The 24883-nt window shown below is 34.4% G+C and overlaps 1 protein-coding gene across 1 annotated transcript in view; it reads right to left on the bottom strand.

Annotated features, from left to right (window-relative positions):
- Positions 1-3020: 3020 nt before the first annotated feature.
- The window catches only part of engase (endo-beta-N-acetylglucosaminidase), a 59906-nt gene continuing 38043 nt past the window's right edge, over positions 3021-24883 (bottom strand). Inside the window, exons 9-14 of the mRNA XM_039740826.1 lie at positions 16507-16615; positions 15370-15560; positions 13622-13785; positions 6618-6717; positions 5667-5781; positions 3021-3598 (exon numbers count right to left, since the gene is read on the bottom strand). Coding sequence (XP_039596760.1) covers positions 3161-3598; positions 5667-5781; positions 6618-6717; positions 13622-13785; positions 15370-15560; positions 16507-16615 — 1117 coding nt within the window. The 3' untranslated portion in view covers positions 3021-3160. The remainder of the gene's footprint in view (positions 3599-5666; positions 5782-6617; positions 6718-13621; positions 13786-15369; positions 15561-16506; positions 16616-24883) is intronic.

Below are 24883 nucleotides of genomic sequence, written 5' to 3'. Positions count from 1 at the left end.
ATCCAAATTTCATTCCCACATATGCAACACTTCCTAAATTTGTGCTTGTTCAAATGTATTACCTCATGTTTATCCTAAGAACACTGGACAAAGATGCTTCATTAAGGCAGTCAACATTCTGTGTATCCAAAATGTATAGAAACTTGCTCAGTGTCAGCTGTTCACAAAGAATGGATTCAGCTGACCCATAACTAATCCTTGCAAGTACAGGACTTCTCACAAACTATCACTCAGGTTTCCCATTACAATTTCCTCCACAATGGCATATCGGCTTATGCCATCACTGTGAAATACCAGCCAGTATTTCATAATTGAGAGATGCTCTACAAGCCTATCTGTTGACTGTGGCATATTAAGCTCCTGGTAGATGTTGACTAGGAGAGGAGAATCTCCAAAGGGAAGTTGTTATCTAGCATTATAAATTCAGTGATATTATAATAACTTATTTTGTGGTTTTCGGCATCCATGTTGACTTGCTTCTTAAACAAGAATCATACAATATAAGCAGGAACTGCTACAAACTTCTAACTCGTATACTGTTGTAAACAGGATTGAACTATTGGCCATTTGCAAATTCAGTATAGCAGAAAATATCTGAGGCTCAGAACTTTTTTGATCATTCATTAATTAATTTGCAGTATATGTTCAACTTAAAACACAATACTGATAATTAGTTTATTAGAGTCAAAAAGATCAGAACATGCAAGACCAAGTCTAAAGCAAAGTCACACCAAAGATATTTAGCAAAATGAGAACACAACACACCTTTGTACCACTCAGCATTTGTACAGCTTATGACAGTGATTTAGTATATTTATTGTTTTGTGACAAACAAGTCCAAATTATTAATTGATGACAGGACATTATTTTGATATATTCAGATATGAATAACCTCAATTAAAAATGTAACATCTTTGCAGCTTTAAAACTCTTAAAAATGAAAGAGTTAACAATTCAAGAATTAGTGAACTCTGGCATCGCTTATAATACAATACAGCAAATTTATGAAGACCCATATCGGAATGGAAAGCTATACCCCTTTTACTAACTTATCAAAGAGAGTAGCTGAACTCCATGCTCAGGGTTCAAACATACTCCATTTAAAAATTAAAATGGAAATACAAGTATATATGAATGAAAACATCCCCACAATTCTAAAAAAAAAAAAAAAAAGTGATTGGTGCAATACATTGTCCCTTCAGACCTGCATGCAGTTCACAGTCCAGTCACGGTTTCTGTGGAGCTGACATGTTCTCTTCATGTCTTTGGTGGTCTTTTCTGAGAATTTATTTCTTCTTAAATCCTAGATGGACAAGTTAATTGGATTAATGACAATTTTCTAGACTTTTGGTAGTTACGAAATATGAAAATCCTAAACCTTTCCAATACCTCGACAGCCAATCTGTTTTATCTTTACACTTTTCTAAGAAGTCTATTTATAATATCCTATAATGGTAAAGGATCAGGTAAACATCAGAGGGACATTATATTTCACCTTCACTTTAAGTTAAGATTCTGGTGCAACAGCGATGACCTCTTGTGTTGAAATACTGGCAGACTCCTCCCAAGTACAGTTTGCACATTCTCATCATGGTCATAAGAGTTTTCCTCCCACATCCCAAATGCACACAAGTCAGTGCAATTAACAAGTGAGTATGTGAATTTCCACGTGTACCCTGCACTACTAAACTGGACACTCGGGTACAAAAATTAATAGATAACTTATGATTAAAAGAACAGAGGATCCCTTTGAAAAATAGTTCCTAGTGTTCTTTATACAGATGGTGGGTTGTAACTAGAAACCACTGCTGCAAAGTTTTGCTCATTTGTATAAAGTAATCTCCTTACGTATTATTGTATTCTTGCTATTGTGCTCTGTGTGAAGGGCAATGCATAAAGAGGAAGTTTTTACAAATCCAAAGCTTAAACTATGATTTATTTCTCTTTGTTGTATTTAAAAGGCAGTGTCTCCTTTATAATATGACTGAGAAGCGGATAAGAACCATAAAGACCAAGTCCTCCTCTTTTAAGATCAGTATACAATCATTTCCCCTATTTTAATACTACCGTATACAGATAACTGCTGCAACAAAACATTAAGGATAAACCAAGACTCTCAAGTGTACAACTGTGTGAAATCGAATCTTTTGCAAAAGCACAGACTACACTTTCAGCTTGTTTCTATACTTTCCAAGCCCAGGATAAGCTGCAGTATGAATATTATTTTTTTTGATTGCGTGAGAAACTGCAACTAGTACATTCTTTACACCTTGGGCACCAGACTTGCTCAGTACAGTGCTGTGGAGACACCTGCTGGCCTAAAGCTGACAAACCAACACAAAATTAAGTTGACTTTCAGCTGTTTTTGTTTTGTTTTAAACCACCTTAGATTATGTTAATTTATGGAACACCTACTTAAAATATTACAGATTAAATGGTTTAAAATGGTTGCAAGACGTTTTACAGAATGGTACTCTATTTAACTATTAAGAAAAAACAAGTAGATGTGGCTCTCCTTAAGTTTAAAAGGATGATACTTGGCTTAAACCAACCTGGTTCATAAAATGTGGTGAGGAAGCAGTTAAAATATTTTGCTGAAGACACCTAGAAAATTCATATAGGAGTGCCACAGTAGTATAGGGTGGCATGTTAAACATAACTTCTTTTCAGTTGAATTGTGCTGTCACAGAATGGAGTTACCAAGGCAGTCTGGAAGGTTTGGCAGAAGTATATGAAAAGAAAAATCAAAGTATTACATTTTCGGCTAGGAATACAACTCTCTGGCAAGGAAGCATGAATCAAGGCGATTAATCGATGTGACACTTGAAATTGACAGTTAGCTGTGGAGAAAGAGAGCAGACACTTATCTAAATGGACCTGAGAAAGCAGGAGACCATGCCGAAGGCTACATGTGTGCATGTATATCCAAGTCACTAGATACATTTTTGAACGTGGAAGTTGGCAGCCTACAGGACTGCTTATAAGGAAAATGGAAGCCTTGGGATTCAAGCTGTAAAAAAAAAAGCCACTGCTGCTCTAGCCAGATTTTGTTTTTAGCTTGTGAGAATAGTGGTCATAAACTGCCTTCACACTGTGCCATACGTGTTGGCCAAAAGCTGACTGATTTACTGCAGAGGGATAGGTGGGTTGGAGGGTACCATCAGCAATCTGCTTGACTGTCTAGATTGCAGGGAGGCATACTGTATTTCAGTCTTAGCTTTCCCCACTTGGACTTGTCTACAATGAATCCTTCTTTGCTAACAGGTTCCACAAGAAATTCCATCCAACATGAACCATCATTTTGGGCCTTTGGAACTGGCAGCTCAATCACTCGATACACAGTGGCATAGGCTCTACCAATGAGAGTAGCGCACTTTTCCACTTCCTCCCCTGAATGAGACTGGGACTTAGAACCATGAATAAGGCGCCAGTATATCTTGAAATATGCTGCCACTGAAGAGTACTGCCAGCAAAAAGTGCCATTAAAATACAGCTGGAAGGTGTCACCATCTGAAAATCCTTGCCTCCAGACCACATCAAGCAAGCTTAGATTTGTTACAGATGGATGAACTTCAGACAGGTGAGCAGCATCCAAAACCTAAAAAATAAAAAATCCAGACTGTTACTATGTCATATTCCTAAAGCTACTTTATCATTAAAATGGTGCTCTGCTGTCAAATGCCTGCATATTAAAAGACATAAAGCAAGTGTGCGGGGGAAAAAACACTGCTTTAATTTTATGAAAGTTTATCAAAAAAAATGCCATACAAGTTCTCCAAAAAATTATTTCCATCACCCCTAGTTTTTTTTTTGTTAAATCTTTTAATAAAAATAAAAAAGGACAAAAGAAAAAAGGCAGTTTTAGTAATCCTAAACCAAATTTCAATAATGAGGCCAGTACAATGCAAGTCCTATTGGATATTGGACATTTTAGATGATGGCTTGGAGGAGCCAATCGTCTATGAGGGCTGCATCTGCAGGAGATACCAAATGATCCAGCACCTCAAGCTCAGGGTCACTGAACTGGTCTGCATTGTGATAGAGAAATGGCGGATCTGCCCCATTCCTTTAGACAGACAGTGTGGACACACAATATTTACCCTTGAGTACATATATAAACCCTTGACTCATATTTTTAGAAAGTCACTGTGCACTTTGGAGATTCCAAAGAACTGGAAAACGGCAAATATTATCACATTATATAAAAAAAAGGGACTGGGCAGATCCAAGAAGCTATAGTCCAGTAAGCTTAACATGCATTACAGGAAAAAATAAAGGAAGGAATTATTAAGTATAGGCACAAGTACAGGCATTTTTCTGAATAGTCAGCATGGGCTCAGAAGAGAGAGATCAAGTTTTACCTACATGTTGGTATTCTATGAAGAAGCAACAAAAGGATATGATCAAAGTGAAGCGTATGATAGTATTTATCTTGACTTTCAGAGAGCATTTTATAAGATACCACATGAAAGGTTGGGTATCCAACTAAAAGAAATGGGAGTTCAGGGTGATATTTGTAGATGGGTGCAGAATTGGCTCAGACACAGGAAGCAGAGGGTTATGGTGAGAGGAACCTTATCAGAAATGGCTAATGTTAACAGTGGTATTCCACTTGAGTCAGAGCTAGGGCCGCTGCTATACATATATAGTCTATTTCTAAAAATGTCCTTTTCACTTAGTCTACTGGGTTTTGCTTTTAGTCACATTTTTTTCTGTTATATGCTATGGACAGGCTATAGTATAAGCAATGCATATGAATGCAACCTTTGATCTACATATAAATTACTATCTTGGCTGCATGCTCTAGAGCATAGATGTTCAACCTGAATTTACATACATTTCCACTACAAACTTTTTATCAAGTGAATGTAATAAAGTTTACAGAAGTAATGTTCATCCCATGCAAAAAGCACTATCAGTTTTCATACTCTTAAGATGTGGCAGAATTCTTACAGAAACAATGACAAACAGGTTTTTTTGTGCCGAGACTATCTACAAATCTATGTGTAAATAAAGCTATAATCAAGTTGCTTTATAGGTAGTCAGTCAGATGCGTTCATTCTTGAATTCCGTATTCTAATATGTGAAAACTCTCTATACCTATTAGGGTCCTGTTGCTTAGAGAGCACACATTACTTATGCATAGGAGACCACTTTAGAGTCACTTTATTAAACTAACACACACAACTCGCGGAGAACTGAGAAGGACCTGGAGTATTCAAAAAAAAAAAAAGTTTTGTACAAATGAGAAAAAGGGTAGGACTTCAAAGTTGTGAGACAGCCTCACATATCATATTGTCACCTTGATACCAACATGTGATATTATTAGGCAGAATTTAAGCTTTTATGCTAAATCCATAATTGAAAGCACAATGAAAAAAGGTGGCTGCATGTTTATAAATCTGCTAAAACCAAAGTACCTTTTTTGAATTCCAAGACCACTTAAGAGTAAAGGGGCAGGGGTAATGCAGCAAACTTTCTGCGAGTCCATGGGGAACACAATAAATCCACCACAGTGCAGACAAGCAGTTAGAGATACCAATAGAAAAACTAATATATACTTTTATACATAGTATTGAGTTAACACTTGGGTTGGATTCCAAAGCTTGGCAATAACTTAGGAAAATGAAATGACAGTAAATAGGCAGTAAAATAACAAAGTTTACCTTGATCTCACCGATCCTGCTTACAAAGCGTACTTCATTATTTCTTGACCCCACCTTTGAGATGTTGATGAAGATATCTTGTAGCCAACAACCTTTCAGTTCCACAAGATAACATCTGATACAGAGAAAGTTGATTGGACAATAAGTAGATGTTGAGGGGGAGGGGGGAAAAAAAAAAAATGAATTACTCAGAACAACAACTTGGTACAAAACAATGTTTTGGCCATGCCTTCTCCTTGCTTGGCAATTGTAATTAATTTGCAAGTACAGTATTTAAAATAATTTGACTTCAAGCACTGGTGTATTTAAATAGGATGACACTACCTCACAGTTTAGGCACTACTTCTCTTTCTTTTTTTTTTTGCCTCGTCATATTCTGAATCATATTTTTGATCACAAGTTTTGACTTTAGAATTTTGTATCTTGTCAGATTGTATTTTTGTGGTTATATTTTTACACAGGTTCTCACTAAAACTTTCATTATTAATTTATCCTCAATAGACTTGCCAAACTTTCCTCAACATGACTTGTGACTGCACATTTATACTTGGAAATTCATCCTTGTATAATTATTGTGGTAATACTGCTGGCACAAAGTATATCAAAGTCATAACAATCACATTCCCAAAGGAGCTTAATAATATGTATTAAAGAGACATCCTAAACAATGCCTTTCTGTCAATGCCACATTCCTGAACAACTCAACTTGGTAACACATTAATATTTAAACAAAAAATGTAAGTTAAAGTGAAACTGCAGCTTTTGAATAGGTTGCATAATGTATTTCCTACATTACTAATCTACCCAAAAACATGTTAGTATTCAATGACCTAATAAGAAGCAATGGCTTATGATCAGTAGCAATTTAAAGCAGGAAAAAAATACGGAGTTGCATATTCAAATAAAAATTATGAAAACTCAAGTTTATTGTTGACACAAAAAATAAATTACTTTAGAATCCAGCCCTCATTACTCCACATTCCACAATTTTGGGTAAATTCCTTCACTATAGGGTCATCTTCTGACAAACATTCGGGCATCAGGCTAGAAACTGAAAATAGGGTACAAAGTTAATACTTTCAAATATGTAGATGGCAAATTTATTCAAAACATATTCAGAAATACATGCTGAACTAACAGAGTTAGAAAACCACTATTATTAACATTTAACAAGAACATTTGCAAAACGCTGAGAAAAAAAAAATCTTGGGAAGATGCTGCTTCAGGAGGAGACAACACAGCTAAATCTAATGAAACAATACAAAGTATATCAGCAATACCATTTTTGAAAAAGCCACCATCCCATCCTCTGGGATGCCAATTCTGCATTCATGTGTTATATGAATTTTCAGAGTTATCACTTGTGATTTCTTATACCACATTCACCTTGGCTTCCAGTTAGCATTTTGAGAGAAATGCAAGATCACTGTTGATGTACTGCTTGGTTCACACAAAGAAAAAAAACCTCCCAAGAAAATACGAGGCAGAAATGCTCAGTAGATTTTTACATGATTCCAAATATAATTTAAACCACAAAAATACTTTTTTGATTGACCTGGTTAATTTTTTTATTTTATTTTACTAAACATAAGAGGTCAATGTTGCATCACAACCTCAGCAATCCAAGGTTGCATTGTTTTATACTAATTGTCCCACGGGAAGCAGCACCTCTGAAGGGTGTTGATGGGAAATTTCCCACTTGGAAACTGATTATTTCCCATTCAGCCCACAACAAGTGAATGCAGCATTATTTGTTACTACATTGTGCAATAGACCAGGTTAACCGAGAATGTCAAAAGGCTAAAAGAAAGGGAACATATGGCATCCTTTGGATATTTTGGAAACATGGATACACTTAAAAAGCTGAAATCAGGCAGTTGTTTCATGGTGAATAACTGCATTATAGTCCAATTCTTAATCTAGCATACTCAGCAGGTTGACTTGTCTTGACGCATTTCACCATTAAAATATTCAAGCATACATAAAACAACATAAGAAAAACAAAAGTGAAGGTATCCAGTTATAAAATTAAAATTTGAATACAATGTTGAGTTTACATGGTTAAGTAAAACTTTAGTAAATACTACATTACAACTTGTAAAAACTAGATTTCTTGCTCGGTGTACATATCCTTACAATCTGCCAAACAGAATGTTAACAGTCTTCAATAATCTAATCTCATCTAATCTAATATGTAATAATCTAAAACTCCCATATTTATAATCAGTTCATATTAACCCTTTCTGACCTAAGCCCCAAAAATCTGCCTGGTTTATGTCGATATTTTTGACTATAAGTAGTGAAAGGCTGCCCCTATCATGTTTATGTCCTTCCATTCAAGGTGAATTCAGCTTTCCAATTATGACAGTTAAGAATGGCACTGTATAATATAAAACTGTTAAAACAGACAAAATTATTTTTTACATTTTCAATATATAAAAAATGAGAACAAAAATGAATAAAATTGAATGAGAAAAATGAAATGTTGCTTCAATTTGATCGGGACTTCATGGCTATCAAGAGGGAAGCAGCACGTAGTGCAGCTCGTTGCTCGTAATTATGCAGCACACTATGGAAGACTGGAGTAAGACAGGTGGTTTTGGAGCTACACATTATTTGCTTTGGAACTGTTTTGGTACTGGTACTTGGGTTTGAAGGCTGGTATCCATACTGAAGTCGAAAATTTTAATACTGACCCAACACTAGTACCAACATGTTTGATCAAAAATATTTGTTTTGAGGCTATGATATTTACTACAAAATGTTACTGGGTAAGAATGTTTAGTGCTTATTAAAAAAAGTATCTAATAATAATAATAATAATAATAATAATAATAATAATAATAATAGTGCTTTGCAAATAAAATCAAATTTGTAACAAATATTAGGTAATATCAGACAATTAAAATATGCTTTCATGAAAAGTACACAAATTCAAAGGTTTAGCAGAAAAACAGAAAAATGTCAACTTTTAAAGATTTATACCAGAGTTAATGAAGGTTTACCTTCATCCAAAAATTAAATTTCAAACATAAATTGCATATTTATTGCATTGCTTTTTTATACACAGTATTGACAGCAGCAAAGAGTGGTAGTAGAGGTGGTGGTCAAATAGTTTTAAGTAAACGATTGCCTTTTGTAGATTTAAGTGGTAGAGTTATTTTAAACTTCTTTATTATGACAATAAATCATCTGTGCCGTTGTTATTTCTATCCATCAAAAAGAAAAAGCAGTGCAACATTTTTGTGTTCACCTAAGGCCAAAGCATGTGTGTGTAGAGTTACATTCATCAATGATGACACAGCTCACTTCTTTTAAAGAGACCGATAATACGCTTACTCCAAGCTTAGTGTATTTTCAGAAAAAATAAAACACTTGAACCAGGACCACAACACACCATCAACAAGTCGTTTGATAGGGATGGGGTTTGGTATGTATGACATGAATAAACCATAACAAAAAAAAAATGAAGCAACACAATATTAAAAATTAAGGAGCTAGGCCTTATATATGCACGTGGTACAAGAGCGGTTAGCTACCACTTGCAAGTTGAAAAAAGAGAAAACTACGTTTTGCCATTGAATACTTTAAATTCACAACTTACCGAATTTCAATGCTTATAAAAAGCACAAATAATTTTATTTTGTCAAGAAACATGTATATTTGTGTTGCATCTCAAAGTAAAATGAGTTAGCCAATAAAGAATTAAAAACAAAGCTATAATTCTATCTTCTGCAACGGTGCTGCCAGCCCCCAAACTGATAAGAGGTATTACACATTACCAAACTATAACCACACAACTTATTCTTTACTAATGTAAATTTCAATCAACCATTCTCCCTAATCTTTTACTGATTTGCAAAAGAAATGGTCAAGAATAGAACTGTTGGCTAGTATAAAATAAAAATTTTATTTATATAAAATTAAATTTAAACTAATTTTAATCTGTTAAATTAATTTATATAAAGTTTATATATTTTATTTATTTATGCAGCTACATTCTCATGTATATAATTCAGACAAAGGACTGTTGTAAATACTAGACAACTCCAATGACCTGGGTTTATATGTGCACTGGTCTCCCAGTTTCAACAGAAAACCTTAAGATGAAGAACAAACATCTAAAAATAAGAAAGCTTATACTGTAAGATTTGGCTTTAACTAAAGCAGTTTAATCAAGATAGCAGCATAGTTTGGAAAATCTTGTATTTTATTTTGACAACAATCTCATGTGACAGAAATCTAAAAAATAATTAATTGAAGGGTGTACTGTTCACTTTATCTTGGAGATTATGATAGCTAAATCTGTATGACTGTTGGCAATAACTTTACCAATTTCATTTCCAAGCTTATATAAATCTACATTGTAATACTGCAAGGTTATTTTAAATTTTCACAAGGGAATTTCCCCAACTAAGTAAATACCCTGTGCAATAAACTAATTCCTTTACTGCCCATTTGAGATACTGTAGAATTGAAAAACATTACACTTGTTCACATATAATTAATTGCAGTGCCATATGCCTTTTCAATAATGTAACACTAATTCCAGATTTCTGCCTCCATATGTGGACTGCTAGTGTTTAAACTTTACTTATTTAAGGAGTAATTAGTCAATGGCAAAGAAATTCAAAAAAGGTATTTTAAGCAAAAAGCCAATAAAAATACATTTTGTAATTACAAACCATACAGTACTGTACTTGCCTGAAACAGATTATCGCAGGAGTGGGCAAACACAATCCTTGCGGAATGTTGTATCTGTAGTTTCTCCACTTCAGCCAATGTTAAAATAGATTTGCATGTAAATGAGCCTGCTGCTTAATTATACTCATTTTGACAGCAATTTCTGGATTAATTTTTGTCTTCAAACATTCAACTAATTGAAAGCTCTAATCTGTTTTTAATCTCACAATTTAAATTACTGTACAAAATTTCTGTAAAGCTGAGAATTTCCAATGTTGGTAAAGTATTCATTAACACCGGTTACTTACTTCTTTGACTGGTCAATTTAAATGACCTGCCTTTTTAGTAAATTTAATGATCTCACAGAGGCAGAAAAGATGCAGCTTAACGTGCTGATAAACAACAAAAAATGTATGTCAATATTTTGAAGAAAGACTAACATCACCTGGCAGTGTTCATTTAAATATATAAATAGAGAATATAATCAAACAAGGTCTGTCAAAGGCTTAAAGCAGCCACAGAAATCGAGGCCAAGTACAACTACCAGTAGCAGTTGCAACACTGTTATGTGCTTGTTCATCTTGTTTGCTCTGGAATTAAAATTTCAGAAGCCAATCATTTTTTAAATAACAATATTGGGTGGCCCAGTGGTTAGTGCTCCTCCCTCATAGCTTCATGAGACTATGTTTGAATCACAACTCAGTCAACATATGAAGCCTTCATGAGCAAGAATTGTTCTTGTGTTCCTTGTGATGAAGACAAAAAATTGACAACATAACTACAGGGGGTCCTCAGGTTACAACGTCTCGACATATGACGTTTCGAGTTTACAACGCTCACTCCCATAAAAACTTTTAAAAAATTGAAACACGAGAAGGAATAAAGGTAAAGATTTTTTTTTACACTGATTTTTTCTGTTACTACAGTACAGTGGTTGTGTTTTTATGTTCTAGATTATGATTTTGCAAATGTGTTAAGATAGATAAGTGACTTAGGCTAGGGTGCGTTTCAACTTACACCAAAATGTGGGTTACACCGCTGTTGTAGGAACGGAACTGTGTCGTAACCAGAGGACCCCCTGTACAGTGCATGAGTCAAGCCCACTTACTCATTCTCTAACTGGATTGCCCTTCCTTTTATCATTTTCCCTAGTTTAACCTTACTAGGATAAGCTCCTAATACACACCACCACACAGGAATACAGTATCAGAGATAATCAAATTAGGATTTTGCATTCTAGTGGCAAAAAGATACTATAACTGAGGTCTAGCACAACTGAAAAATCTTTTTTTTTATGCAATAAGCAAGCGAATGCCACCAGCATTCCTTAAGCCTATAATATCGATGTTGCCCACTACGTGTAATCCTATACCAGTAACAATAGTTTGCTAAATATCAATAATGCATGATAAAATAATATTTTCTAAACAGGAAGGTATTATAGCACAGGTAAATGGAGTTAACTTAGAAAAAAAACTGTGAATCTAAGAACCAGGGAGGTTTTAAAAAGTAAGACAATGACAACAATGAAATAAACAGTATTAGTAATTATTACCAAGGCAAAAACATCAACAATAGATTCCAAAAAATACAGAAAAGCAGACAAATCATTGTAAAGTGCAAAATGTGTATCATTGTATTACTGAATATGCTTTTATGAGAATGAAACCTCCATATTCAGCAGTAAGAATAAAGATATTCGCTTTTGAGATGTAATGAAAACAGGCCAGTGAAGAGTCTCAAGTAGTGCACATTCAGAAAGAAGTATACATAAATTAAAAACAATATTCTGAACAATAATTTTTAATTCTTAATATCACATAGGCTGAAGAGAGTGGCTAAAATTAAAATCAAATGATCACTAAATCAGGAAGTTACACCCACTTCAACTTCTAAACATTCAACTGAAAAACTGGCTGTAACTATCATAAGAAATGTACTTGCAAATGCAGTGAGACATTTAGTATTTTTTGAAAAGCAGCAGCCCAGTTTCTTCATGTGTGCCACTGACCTGATCACCAAATGATTCATTGTTTGAAATGTGTTGCCTTTTGTATTTGCTTCTAGGCAGTTAAATTTCTTTTGAACAATGCTAGCTATGCCCCAATTTCTCATTACTAGACATTTTTTAGCAAAATAATGAATATGAATTCCTATGCTGAATGATCTAATCAAATACCACCTGTACAGTAAGCCTTTTGCAACCAACACTTTTACAAAACCTAATCGACTTAATGCCCATGGACAGTGTTAAATACTCTTCTAAAGCTAGTGATGAACTGTTCCCTAGTATTTCATTAAACAGATGGAACAGTCACAGAGAGAAGAACAGAATGGTCAGCCTCTGTTGTTGGTTTCATACTTTTAGCAAGTAAGCTAATGATCATCAGATTAGGTATCAATACAATAGCGACAACAGCAGCATTTGGCACCAGGGTGTCCAGAATCCATTTACTAACTGGTTTCATGTAAGCGAAGTAGATGTTATTTATTATAAGTACGTAAAGTCAATGAATTGTAAGTATTTAAAGATGCAACACCATTCATCTAACTCAGGGGGTCAGTCATCTTTTGGAAAAATGTTCACACTTTAAATCTTAAGTTAACAATACCCAAAGCCCCTGGCATTTTGATTACCACCCAAGAGCTTCAAGTGACCTAGGGTGTGGGTTGAGCTTATACACTCTTCATTTGTCAATAGCACCCCAGGTACCATGGCCTGCTGCCACATTTTACAGACACGCATGTCAAGGTAAGTGGGGAACTGTGATTTATCTGGTATGAGCAAATGTGCACAAGTGCCCTTTGATAGACTAGCAACTCATGTAAAGTTTGCCGTTTCCCCCATGAATCCAATGCTGTTCACATAAGGTTTGGCACAATGTAATCCTACACTGGAAATAATAAATTGATAGATATATTAGGTTTTATCTGCTAGTGTCTACCAAACGTTTATTTTATAAGTGAAAGTTTACTCATCGTTCTGTATAATGAAAACTTGCCTAATATATTATATAAAAATGTATTACTGCACTTATTAAAACAAAAAATAATAATAATTGTTAACTTCCTAAAATTATAGAATTCAGATACTCTAATGAGAAATATGTACAATATATTTAAACATCTCTGCCACCTGTACATCAACATTTGTAAGACTTGCTTATGGATTACTTCTAAGTATGCATTAAAATTGAAAGCAAATATTATAAATAGAGTTCTTAGTGACTGATTTGTTTCATGGAATCATTGCACCAATAAATAAAGCCAACCTGATTTTTTTGCTGGAACCACTAACGAGATATCCTTAAAATTACAAAGGGGAGCATCGCTGGCCTCAAGCTGCACTGCAACCTTCACTTTTGAGGATGGGTCTAATTTGTAAACAAAGGAGATGAATATCCTTGGTGGAGCAGGAACTTGAAGGGAAAAGAGTCTGCAGAGAAATCAGGCAAATTAATGTTAAAACATCTTAAATGGAATAAATAAGACTGAATTTAAAAACCACAACATGGTGAGAGATTAATTTCTAATAAAAGCAGAATTTTTGCCATTTTCATTGACCATTCAGTAGTTACATTCATTTATTGTGATGCTAAAATACTTCAACACAAAAAGACCAATCCATGTAATACTGAATTTATCCATTAGGCAAGATATTTTCTTTAACTACATAGTTTCTGCTTGCTTTAATGTAAATTCTTTCAGAAATCTGCAATTGATTTCTTAACACACATCGTAATAGCATTCTCCCATAGTGTAAAGATACATGGACAAACTAAGAAGAAATCTTCAAAAAGAGTATAGGCAAGACAGTTTGTACACAACACTGTCTAAAACTTATATTTAATAAATTAAATTATGATTTCCACTCTTACTTGATTCATTAAACTATTACCGGAGAATTGACTGAATTGAGTTCAAACAAGGTAAATACTCTTCTTCTGGAAATATGATGGCAGCAGTCTTAAACTGATGGTTTACTTTGGTTTTGTAGCAGCTCCATGTTTAAAGGATTTAGCTCAATCAATGAGGCCTTTCTCACACTAAATAAGTTGGACAAATTGTGCTTTGGAGCAAAAAATATCCTTGAAAAAAAATGCCCACAACCCTTTCTCATCCTGGGCATAATGTTTATCTTGGCAATTTGCACCAGTTTCTGACTAAAGCTTGCAGACTCACTGTTTTATTACATTACACAAAAAAGCTACCTAAACAAATATAAGAAGTAAAAAAATAAATTTATTTAACATTTTGGGGGCAGAATATTTTTTTCTAAAAAACAGTTTTCTGAAAAGCACACAAAGCAATGGTTTCACACCGCAATCAACATAAAATGTCTTTTGCTGTGTAATGTGGCTGCCAGTTCACAAGGAATGCATGACAGGCTGACAACCATGGTGTCTTTGCGGGGAGTTAGGGTTAGGGTTTTTTTCAGCAGAGGTTGAGGTCACAGTGTTTCGCAATTTGGTTTGTACCTCAAGGCGTTGTAACTGGCAGTCATAGCAGGCAAATGTTGCCGTAGGCGTGCCAGCTACACAAACCTGTTCAGCCCCATGATCAGATGGGTGATTGATCAGCTGATCCTGGTACATCACTTTTTTTTTTTTAAATTGCCTGTATCAAAATCATAGTCAAACGAGTCAAAGTCCAATTCAGAGATAACATGCAAAACATTATCCACTGAGTATTTTGCTTTACGCATTCGCTTCAATCTCTCGACAGATGTCAATGCCATTTTTGAAGAAAGAAGAAAATAGATGAGGATGCACGAGTAAGGATTACCTGTGAAAAGCAGCAAAAGGTACCACAAAACAAAGAAGCTGGGGACTTAACTACTTGGAGCATTCACCCAAAAATGTATAGCACATATTATTTCCAAAAATCCAGAAAGCAATCCTCCACAGCAATGGAACACAATCTATAGCACGTAGCAATGGGTGGAACTGATTAGTACTTGTTCTAAGGGAGATCTAGCTTTTCCCAGTTTATTTCAAAGGATCACATTAAATAGTCTCACCTAATACTCACACTATCCTTAGAGACTGGGATCACACCCTCTATTAATAAGGAACTTCCTCCATTCCAGGCATCATCTTGGGAGCAACAAGTCCGTAGTAAGCAGTTATTAGGGGTGTCTAAAACCTGGTCAAAGAACAGAGGCTGCACCTCTTGTGCACTTAGGTTGAACCAGCTTTTCACTGATTGTGCCTGGAAGAGAAAAGGACAAAAATATTTCTGATGCATGCTAAGCATGATATTTTAAATAGACTCTGTCATTCAAAGAAATTTTTAAAAACTCAAGTGTTCTGTCAAACCTTTTTAACGAAAGCAAAGCTAACTAACATATTTAACTGTTGCAAACTGAAAAATCTGTAAATTATACAGCACTCGGGAACTTAATCTGTACAAAAAACACAAACACTTAGAAATGTGACGAAAAACAAAAACAAAACAGTCATGGGGTGCCAAAGCCTACTGTGGAAGCATCTGGCAGAATGCAGGGAATTATCCTGGATGGGAAAATAGTAAAGTGCAGGGAACAATTTTGTACTGTACATGCTCAAATTGAGAGAATTTTTAGCTACATTGATCAAATTAACTGTAGAAAGAAAGTGTATTTAGAGAGGGGGAGAAAAATCTGACTACACAAAAGGTAAACTGTGATTAGCTGGTAGTGCCAAACATTCAAATCACAAAATAATTAAATATTCTGGCATTTCAGGAAGATACTACTCAGACCAAATTTTTTTTTTTTTTTTTGCACAACAAACAGTGAATTGCTTAGGAAACTAAAGCTTTAGGGGATTTTTTTTTTATATCTCCCTCTCCCCCTCAATCATTGGTGAAGAGTCCTGTCCTTAATTCAAAAATTTACTCCCATATGGCTTTACTTTCTGATTTATGAAATGCATCAATTATTCCACAAGTATATATTCAACAATATTTCATAAAAAATGGTGGGTGTACTGTTTTCACATAATCAGTAATCAAGCCACAAATTCGGTGTTAACATGATACAAGTATTTAAGATCCTATTAGTGCATCTATATGTCAACTGAAAATACAGAGGAAAAAAAAAAAAGTAAGATAACTTAGAAAAAAGTTGGGACTTGTACCGTTTCCAAAAATTAGACAGAAGGAAGACATGTATTACCTTTCCATTTAAGTAGAAACACTTTCCAAATCCTTGACAAAAAGAGGTGACAAAAGGTAGAACAGCAACACTGTGAGTTGGAAGGTAATCATACAACATGCTCCAAAACCTGAAAAATAATCAGATTAGTCAGATATCTGCATATGTAGTGGATGATGCACAGAAGTTTAAGTTTAGGAAGCTCTGTACAGGTTTCAGCCAAAAACTGCAATATTAATAATTTTAGGTCATGGCACTGCCCAATTCATACCATATCTACTCCTATGTTTATCATGTAGTTCTTTTCTCATATTTTGCATTTAAATTAACACAAGAGTCTTTCCTTATCCACTGAACCTCTGTTAAATGAATAGTTCATAGTTGGGGGGCCATAATAAACTCCAAATAATTTACAGACTGAGCTGCTAAATACATCTTATAGGTGCTATTTAATATATGTGTATCTTACATCTTAATTTTTGTGTAGTTGGATTTAAACTTACACTTTTAAGCTCAAATTAAATTATACAAATACAATGCTTTTTATTTCATTATTAATTACAGATGACTTACTACATTTTTCTGATTAAATGGAGTGTGGTGTTTTGTCCTTGCCATTGGTTTTACTGCATGGACAATTAAAAAAATAATTAAAAGGCTTTTTTTCCCAACAGATCGTCTCTTTAGCATGTACCAGTTTAGGCTCTCTGGTTTAGATTTTTACCAGCACCGTTTGGAAGGGTGAAAACAGTGTCTATGAAGCACCAATGGTATTTCATCAGTAAAGACACTGATAGATGTTAAAAGTATAAATGTGACTTTAACCTAAAATCTGTCCAAGCAGATTATTTACATGCCTCACCACTGATTAACACAGGGATTTGAGGGCAAAATATACAAATTTGTTAAGAGTTACACAAATGAGCAATGTACACCATCTATTTCCAGAGGTGTTAGATATTTTGGACTGAAACCTGGTAGGACTATAACTGCAAGTAAACAGTTCAAACTACAGTTTCGCCTTGGTTAATTAATAAAACAATTGCAACTTCCATAGAAAATTTTTTAACAATTGTTTTTGTTTCCAGCAACTATTATATTAATCAAATATTATTCATATAGTAAATGATGGCATGAGCTATTTAAAGCTCACTACATAGTTTTTCAGTCTTGTTTCCTGTCAATATAAAAATAACTCAGTAAAATAGAAAATAAGTGTTTACACAAATAAACCAAAAATTAAATATATTAGAAACACCTTAAAAGTTTACTAAAATTTAAACTACAAAAACAGTGATACTTATCAGATTTTATTAAAATATAAAAGATTATAAAGGGGGTATATTGTAAACACAAAATGATAATTTGGGGGGTACTTTCACAATTAATACTACAAGTTAGTGTACAGCAACTTATTCAGTAGGCCATTAGTATAAAAGTGATTATCAGTGGCTAAAGAGGGGACTGGGCGGTCTCTTGGTCTGGAATCCCTACAGATTTTATTTTTTTTCTCCAGCCGTCTGAGTTTTTTTTTTTTTTTTCTGTCCACCCTGGCCATTGGACCTTACTCTTATTCTATGTTAATTAAATGTTGACTTATTTTATTTTCTTACTATGTCTTATTTTTCTATTCTTTATTATGTAAAGCACTTTGAGCTACTTTTTGTATGAAAATGTGCTATATAAATAAATGTTGTAGTAGTTGTTGTACTAAAACCTGCAATTGAAGGGACAGTAAGACAGAATAGGTGCATTTCCTGTGTGGATCTGATTGTCAAGGTAGCCAGAGCCTAATAAATGCAGACTCAGTAGTTCAGGAGAAACAAAATGCATAAAACAGACATTAAATAAAACAAAATGGTTGAAATTTAACTAGACTAACTAGTATTCAAATCAGAAAATTATTTATTCAGACATCAAACCTACACAGTGCGTTTTTCACCAGACACCTTCGTGAAACTGTGTACTTGCAGGTTACATGCAGTGTACCAACTGTTGCCCTAACAGTAGCTTTCAGATATTCACACTTGTGCTGCCTTTAATTTCACAGTAGAGAGAGGAAATGTAAAGAAAAAAAAAAAAAGTGTTTGAAAAATAAAATCTGATAATCCGTATTCCTCTGTTTTATGTGGTTTTTGACAGCATACATGCAATGCTGTGCATGTGTGGCCCTAGTTGAACTTAAAAATGCAGGACTAAGCTATAAATCAAAAGTATCGTAGAAAGCTTCAGAATGTTTCTGGAGTAAGCGAGGAAATTTCTCAAGCAAGTACTGTTAAAAGATTTTTTTATTCAACATTGAAAATCTGTTTGCTTGTATCTACCTTAAAAGTTTCTTTTTAACAGTTCAAATCTATTGCTTTATAAGAACTACCTGCAAAACTGAGGTTTCTACTCTGCTTCACATTATTTGATCACCTAACCTAAAGCATATTAGTTTTGCTAAAATGTATAGGGGTGGGCTTTTTGTCCACTTTTTTTATTTTTATTTTTGCTCATCAAAAAGCACCTATTTATATTCATTGTTTCATTTTAAATTACAACCGACAGTCTGGAATGTTTCAAGCTGTGTCTAATTAATATTTTGCTTTTTAATATGTTTTAAATCTATACTAATAAAAGGCAAAGCCCTGACTGACTGACTGACTGACTCACTCACTCTCCAACTTCCCGTGTAGGTAGAAGGCTGAAATTTGGCAGGCTCATTCCTAACAGCTTACTTTCAAAAGTTGGGCAGGTTTCATTTCAAAATTCTACGCGTAATGGTCATAACTGGAAGCTATTTTTCTACATATACTGTAATGGAGTTGAGCTCGAAAGCCGTGGGGGGTGGAGTTTCGTGTGACATCATCACGCCTCCCACGTAATCACGTGAACTGACTGTCAACGCAGTACGTAGAAAACCAGGAAGAGCTCCAAAAAGCGCTGAAGAAAACTTGCATTATATAATTCAGAAGGCAGCGAAACAAGAAGCAGCGAGCGAGTGAAATGTACAACCATATTCATGAGTGCTGCTACTTCGGAAACAAAGCACGCTGTAAACCTAAAGTTTAAAATTAAGGTCATAGGCTGCAGCTGACGTTTGTCATGCTCACGGATAATGTGGGATAAAAGTTTAATGAGAGGACGCAGGATATAAACGAGAGTTTTGATCACTTTGTAACTAAGTTAAAATTGCAGGTGAGGGGCTGTGCTTATGCAAATTCCGAGAGACTGTGTTTGTGGGGGATTGACAGTTAAGGCGGGTGGGGGAAGTCACGTCATCATCTCCCCTCCCATTCACTGTATTTCGCTCTGAGCTGTGCTCCGCAGCTAACGCAGTGTTACGACTTTGTGACGCTGCCACCAAATACTCACAGAGAAATCCACAAGTTAAAACACACGCTGTGTCTAGAGTTTCTCCACACTGAATCCGCCAGGCACTACTTACAAAAGGTTACATTGACAATCGTGTTATTTTTAAAATGTTTCCTTTTATTAGCACAAGCACAGCTGAGAAGCTTCAATGCATGTGCTCCATAACACGTTAAAAATCACGCATTTAATTACTGGCAAAGGGGAACTTCTGTCAATGCATGATTTTCTGTTACACCGATTACATTGATCAGCGCTTCCCGATTCATTTTAGCCTCGCACCCCTTTGGTTTGAGAAGTAGTATGAAAAAATATGAGGTTAACACAGAAAAACAGATCACCAATTGAAGCTTTATGAATAATCGATTCGCCATCAATAATTGTTTTGGTAAAGCCATACTCAGTGTAATCCTCCTTCCATTTTATAATTTTTCCGCCACTAGCCATGATTAAATGAACGGTAAAAAAGTAAGAGCGAAGCGAGGGTGATTTATTCATGCAGGCAGGCGACAGCTCAATAGCTCGAATTTGGATATAAGTAGCTTCTATTTAGTTGGCAGAAATATCTTTGTTATGAATGGAAGTTGAATTTAGTCTTTAAATTTCTATGGTAAAGAAAAAGTTATGCAATGATGACTACATTTAACTATATATATATATATATATATATATATATATATATACATATATATATATATATATATATATATGTATATATATATGTGTATATATATATATATATATATATATATATATATATATATATATATATATATATATATATATATATATATATATATATATATATATATATATATATATATATATATATATATATATATATATATATATATATATATATATATATATATATATATATATATATATATATATATATATATATATATATATATATATATATATATATACACATATATATATATATATATATATATATATATATATATATATATATATATATATATATATATATATATATATACACACACACATATATATATATATATATATACATATATATATATATATATATATATATATATATATATATATATATATATATACATATATATATATATATACATATATACATATATATACATATATATATATATATATATATATATAAAGTCATTTGCGAATATATAAAATCAAAACTTGATTATATAAAGTCAGCGCTGGAATATATAAAGTCAAAACTTGAATATATGGCCTAAAGTCATTCCCAAATATATATACATATATACACACACTTTTTCATACATAGATATACACATTTATACATATATACACTCAATTTTTCACTCTTTGTTATATTGCAGCCATTTGCTAAAAATATTTAAATTAATTTTTTTCCTCATTAATGTACACACAGCACCCCATATGGACAGACAAAAAAAAAAAACTTTTGAAATTGTTGCAGATTTATTAAAAAAGAAAAACTGAAATATCACATGGTCCTAAGTATTCAGACCCTTTGCTCAGTATTTAGTAGAAGCACCCTTTTGAGCTAATACAGCCATGAGTCTTCTTGGGAAAGATGCAACAAGTTTTTCACACCTGGATTTGGGGATCCTCTACCATTCCTTCTTGCAGATCCTCTCCAGTTCTGTCAGGTTGGATGGTAAACGTTGGTGGACAGCCATTTTAGGTCTCCAGAGATGCTCAATTGGGTTTAAGTCAGGGCTCTGGCTGGGCCATTCAAGAACAGTCACAGAGTTGTTGTGAAGCCACTCCTTCGTTATTTTAGCTGTGTGCTTAGGGTCATTGTCTTGTTGGAAGGTAAACCACTCTGGAGAAGGTTTTTGTCCAGGATATCCCAGTCTGAGGTCCTTAGCACTCTGGAGAAGGTTTTGCTTCATTGTCCAGGATATCCCTGTACTTGGCCAGAAAGTTCTAGCTTGCATTCATCTTTCCCTCGATTGCAACCAGTCTACGTGTCCTGTCCCTGCAGCTGAAAGAATGCACCCCTGGAACCCCTACAGCATGATGCTGCCACCGCCATGCTTTACTGTGGGGACTGTATTGGACAAGTGATGAGCAGTGCCTGGTTGTCTCCACACATACCGCTTAGAATTAAGGCCAAATGTTCTATCTTGGTCTATCAGACCAGAGAATCTTATTTCTCACCATCTCAGAGTCCTTCAGGTGTCTTTTAGCAAACTCCATGCGGGCTGTCATGTGTCTTGAACTGTGGAGAGGCTTCCGACAGGCCACTCTGCCATAAAGCCCTGACTGGTGGAGGGCTGCAGTGATGGTTGACTTTCTACAACTTTCTCCCATCTCCTGACTGCATCTCTGGAGCTCAGCCAAAGTGATCTTTGGGTTCTTCTTTACCTCTCTCACCAAGGCTCTTCTCCCCCGGTAGCTCAGCTTGGCCGGGCGGCCAGCTCTAGGAAGGGTTCTGGTCGTCCCAAACGTCTTCCATTTAAGGATTATGGAGGCCACTGTGCTCTTGGGAACCTTAAGGGCAGCAGAAAGTTTTTGTAACCTTGGCCTGATCTATGCCTTGCCACAATTCTGTCTCTGAGCTCTTCAGGCAGTTCCTTTGACCTCATGATTCTCATTGGCTCTGACATGCATTGTGAGCTTTAAGGTCTTATATAGACAGGTGTGTGGCTTTCCTAATCAAGTCCAATCAGTATAATCAAACACAGCTGGACTCAAATGAAGGTGATCAAGGATGATCAGAAGAAATGGAAAGCACCTGAGTTAAATATATGAGTGTCACAGCAAAGGGTCTCAATACTTAGGACCATGTGATATTTCAGTTTTTCTTTTTTAATAAATCTGCAACAATTTCAAAAATTTTTTTTTCTGTCAATATGGGGTGCTGTGTGTACATTAATGAGGCAAAAAATTAATTTAAATGATTTAGCAAATGGCTGCAATATGAGAGAGAGAGAGATAGATAGAGAGATAGATAGAGAGATAGATAGATAGATAGATAGATAGATAGACGACAACAACACTCATATCAAAGACAAAACAATTACATTAACAATCATGTTATGTTATTTTTAAAAATTTTTCCTTTTCTTTTTCATAACTTCTTTAACACACTACTTCTCCACTGCGAAGCGCGGGTATTCTGCTAGTTAACTATAATCATTATTCCAAATTCAATTTATAAGTCTGTTTTCTTTTTGTTTCTTGTGATAATGCATGTTGAAAAAAAAGCTATGATACAAACAGAGTAACTGATCAATTATAAGTCTGATTTGCTATTGTTACTAGTATGACTGCCTAATTTTTAAGGATGTGTACAATTTAAGAACTGTGGGGCACTTGTAGATGTCTCTTGGTCCACGGTGAACTAACTCAAATAATATAAATATGCTAGGTCTGTAATCATATGTAGAAATATGCTAAAAAACGTCATTTGTAGCTTGTACGTCATTAAGGATAACATATATGAAATGCATTTACCCTTGTAAATTCTCTTTAATATTGCTGTTTAGTTTATTTTAGAAATTTTCAGAAAGCAATTAGACTACTTTTGACAAGGGTTGTTTTTTCATCCTTAGTTTAAGTTTTCTTGTTGTTCTACTATTAATAAAACAAATGCAAAGCCTCACTGGATTTAATATCACATAAGACATTTTACAAACGAGAGGAGGACACTAAATCCATCAATCTTGTTTCCTAAACTAACAGCTACTTTGTCCCATCATCTCATTAAGCCAATTTTAAAGGCTGTCATGATTAAACAGTTTGTTCCAGATTCCCACTACTTAGTAAAAGTGCAGATTCCTGCAACATTTGTCTTAAATTTTTTTTTTTTTTTTACAATTTAATTGAAAGCATTAAAATTCAATTCTCAGGGAGACACAGTGGGCCTAAAATAGTATTGTTGAGATATTGTCCAAGGTTTCTAGAATAAAATCCTGTGCCTAGTCTGTGTAAGTTTTCTTCAGTTTTTCAAACACATGCCACATAGGTCTGTGCTAGGGGTTATTGGGAATTCTAAATTGGCCTCTTACGAGTGGGAATTTAATTGGACTGGTACCCCATCAATGCCTTGTTCTCACCATGATAGTATCTAGTCAAGAAATTAAGTGGGTTTAAAGAGGATAAATGAAGTTTAATTTCTCTTCAGCATTTTGAAGACATTGATTAGGTCCTCTCATCTACTGAACCATTCTCTTGACCAAAAGTCTCATCTCTCTGAATATTGCAGTAGAATAACTGATTAGATGGTTGTTTGTTCACTATGTGAAATATGGTCTTCCACAGCATAAATAGTTTCACGCATAAACGCCTGAAAAGAAATGCTCTAGAACCATAGCACAGGACAACACAGTAACTTGAGTAAACTACTTCCAATCACTTAGCTGTGCAATAATTGTAGAAATGTGAAGCAAACTTATCCAAGAAAGTCATGCTAGTGAGTAGCATTGGGACAAAGGTTAGAGCCATGGTATTTCTTCAGAAAGGATTGATAAATACAGTCTGCTAATCTCCAAAATACATTTGCTAGTTGCTATCTTTATCACATACAAGTGCACCAAAGTAAAATAATGCACCAATACACAGACTAGCTAAATACTATCAGCAAATTTGTTGAACACGTTTGCTTTATTTTCAGCAGAGCTGCAAATTTACCATTTGTCATATATTTATGCCAGTGCCAGAAACTTGACTGTCATCTTGTGAAGAAAACTATATCAACAATAAAATCCTATATTAAAAATTTTATCTGTATTATTTATAAGTATTTTCTACAGTGTTTAAGCTGTAAATAAATCACATTTAACAAATGACTTGGGAAAAAGTATTTGTAAATTAGAGGCAGAAAAAGTTGCAGCAGAGAAATGCACAGCGCTTCGTCTGCATGCAAGTTGTTACTGGAAAACTGGCTCTCTTTGAAAATAAAGACAAATTGTACTGCAATTCAGATTGAATCTATGGCGCATATCATGCGGCTCAGTGAAATTCTGGTTCTCCCATTTATAAAGTGCAAACATTCAGTGCTTGCTGAAGTGAAATGGTTCTGGGATCTTTCATGCCAATTTAAGAAAGA

This window comes from Polypterus senegalus, chromosome 17 (assembly GCF_016835505.1).
Source record: "Polypterus senegalus isolate Bchr_013 chromosome 17, ASM1683550v1, whole genome shotgun sequence".
Taxonomy (NCBI): Eukaryota; Metazoa; Chordata; class Cladistia; order Polypteriformes; family Polypteridae; genus Polypterus; species Polypterus senegalus.
This window is presented reverse-complemented; position numbering and strand designations above follow the sequence as displayed.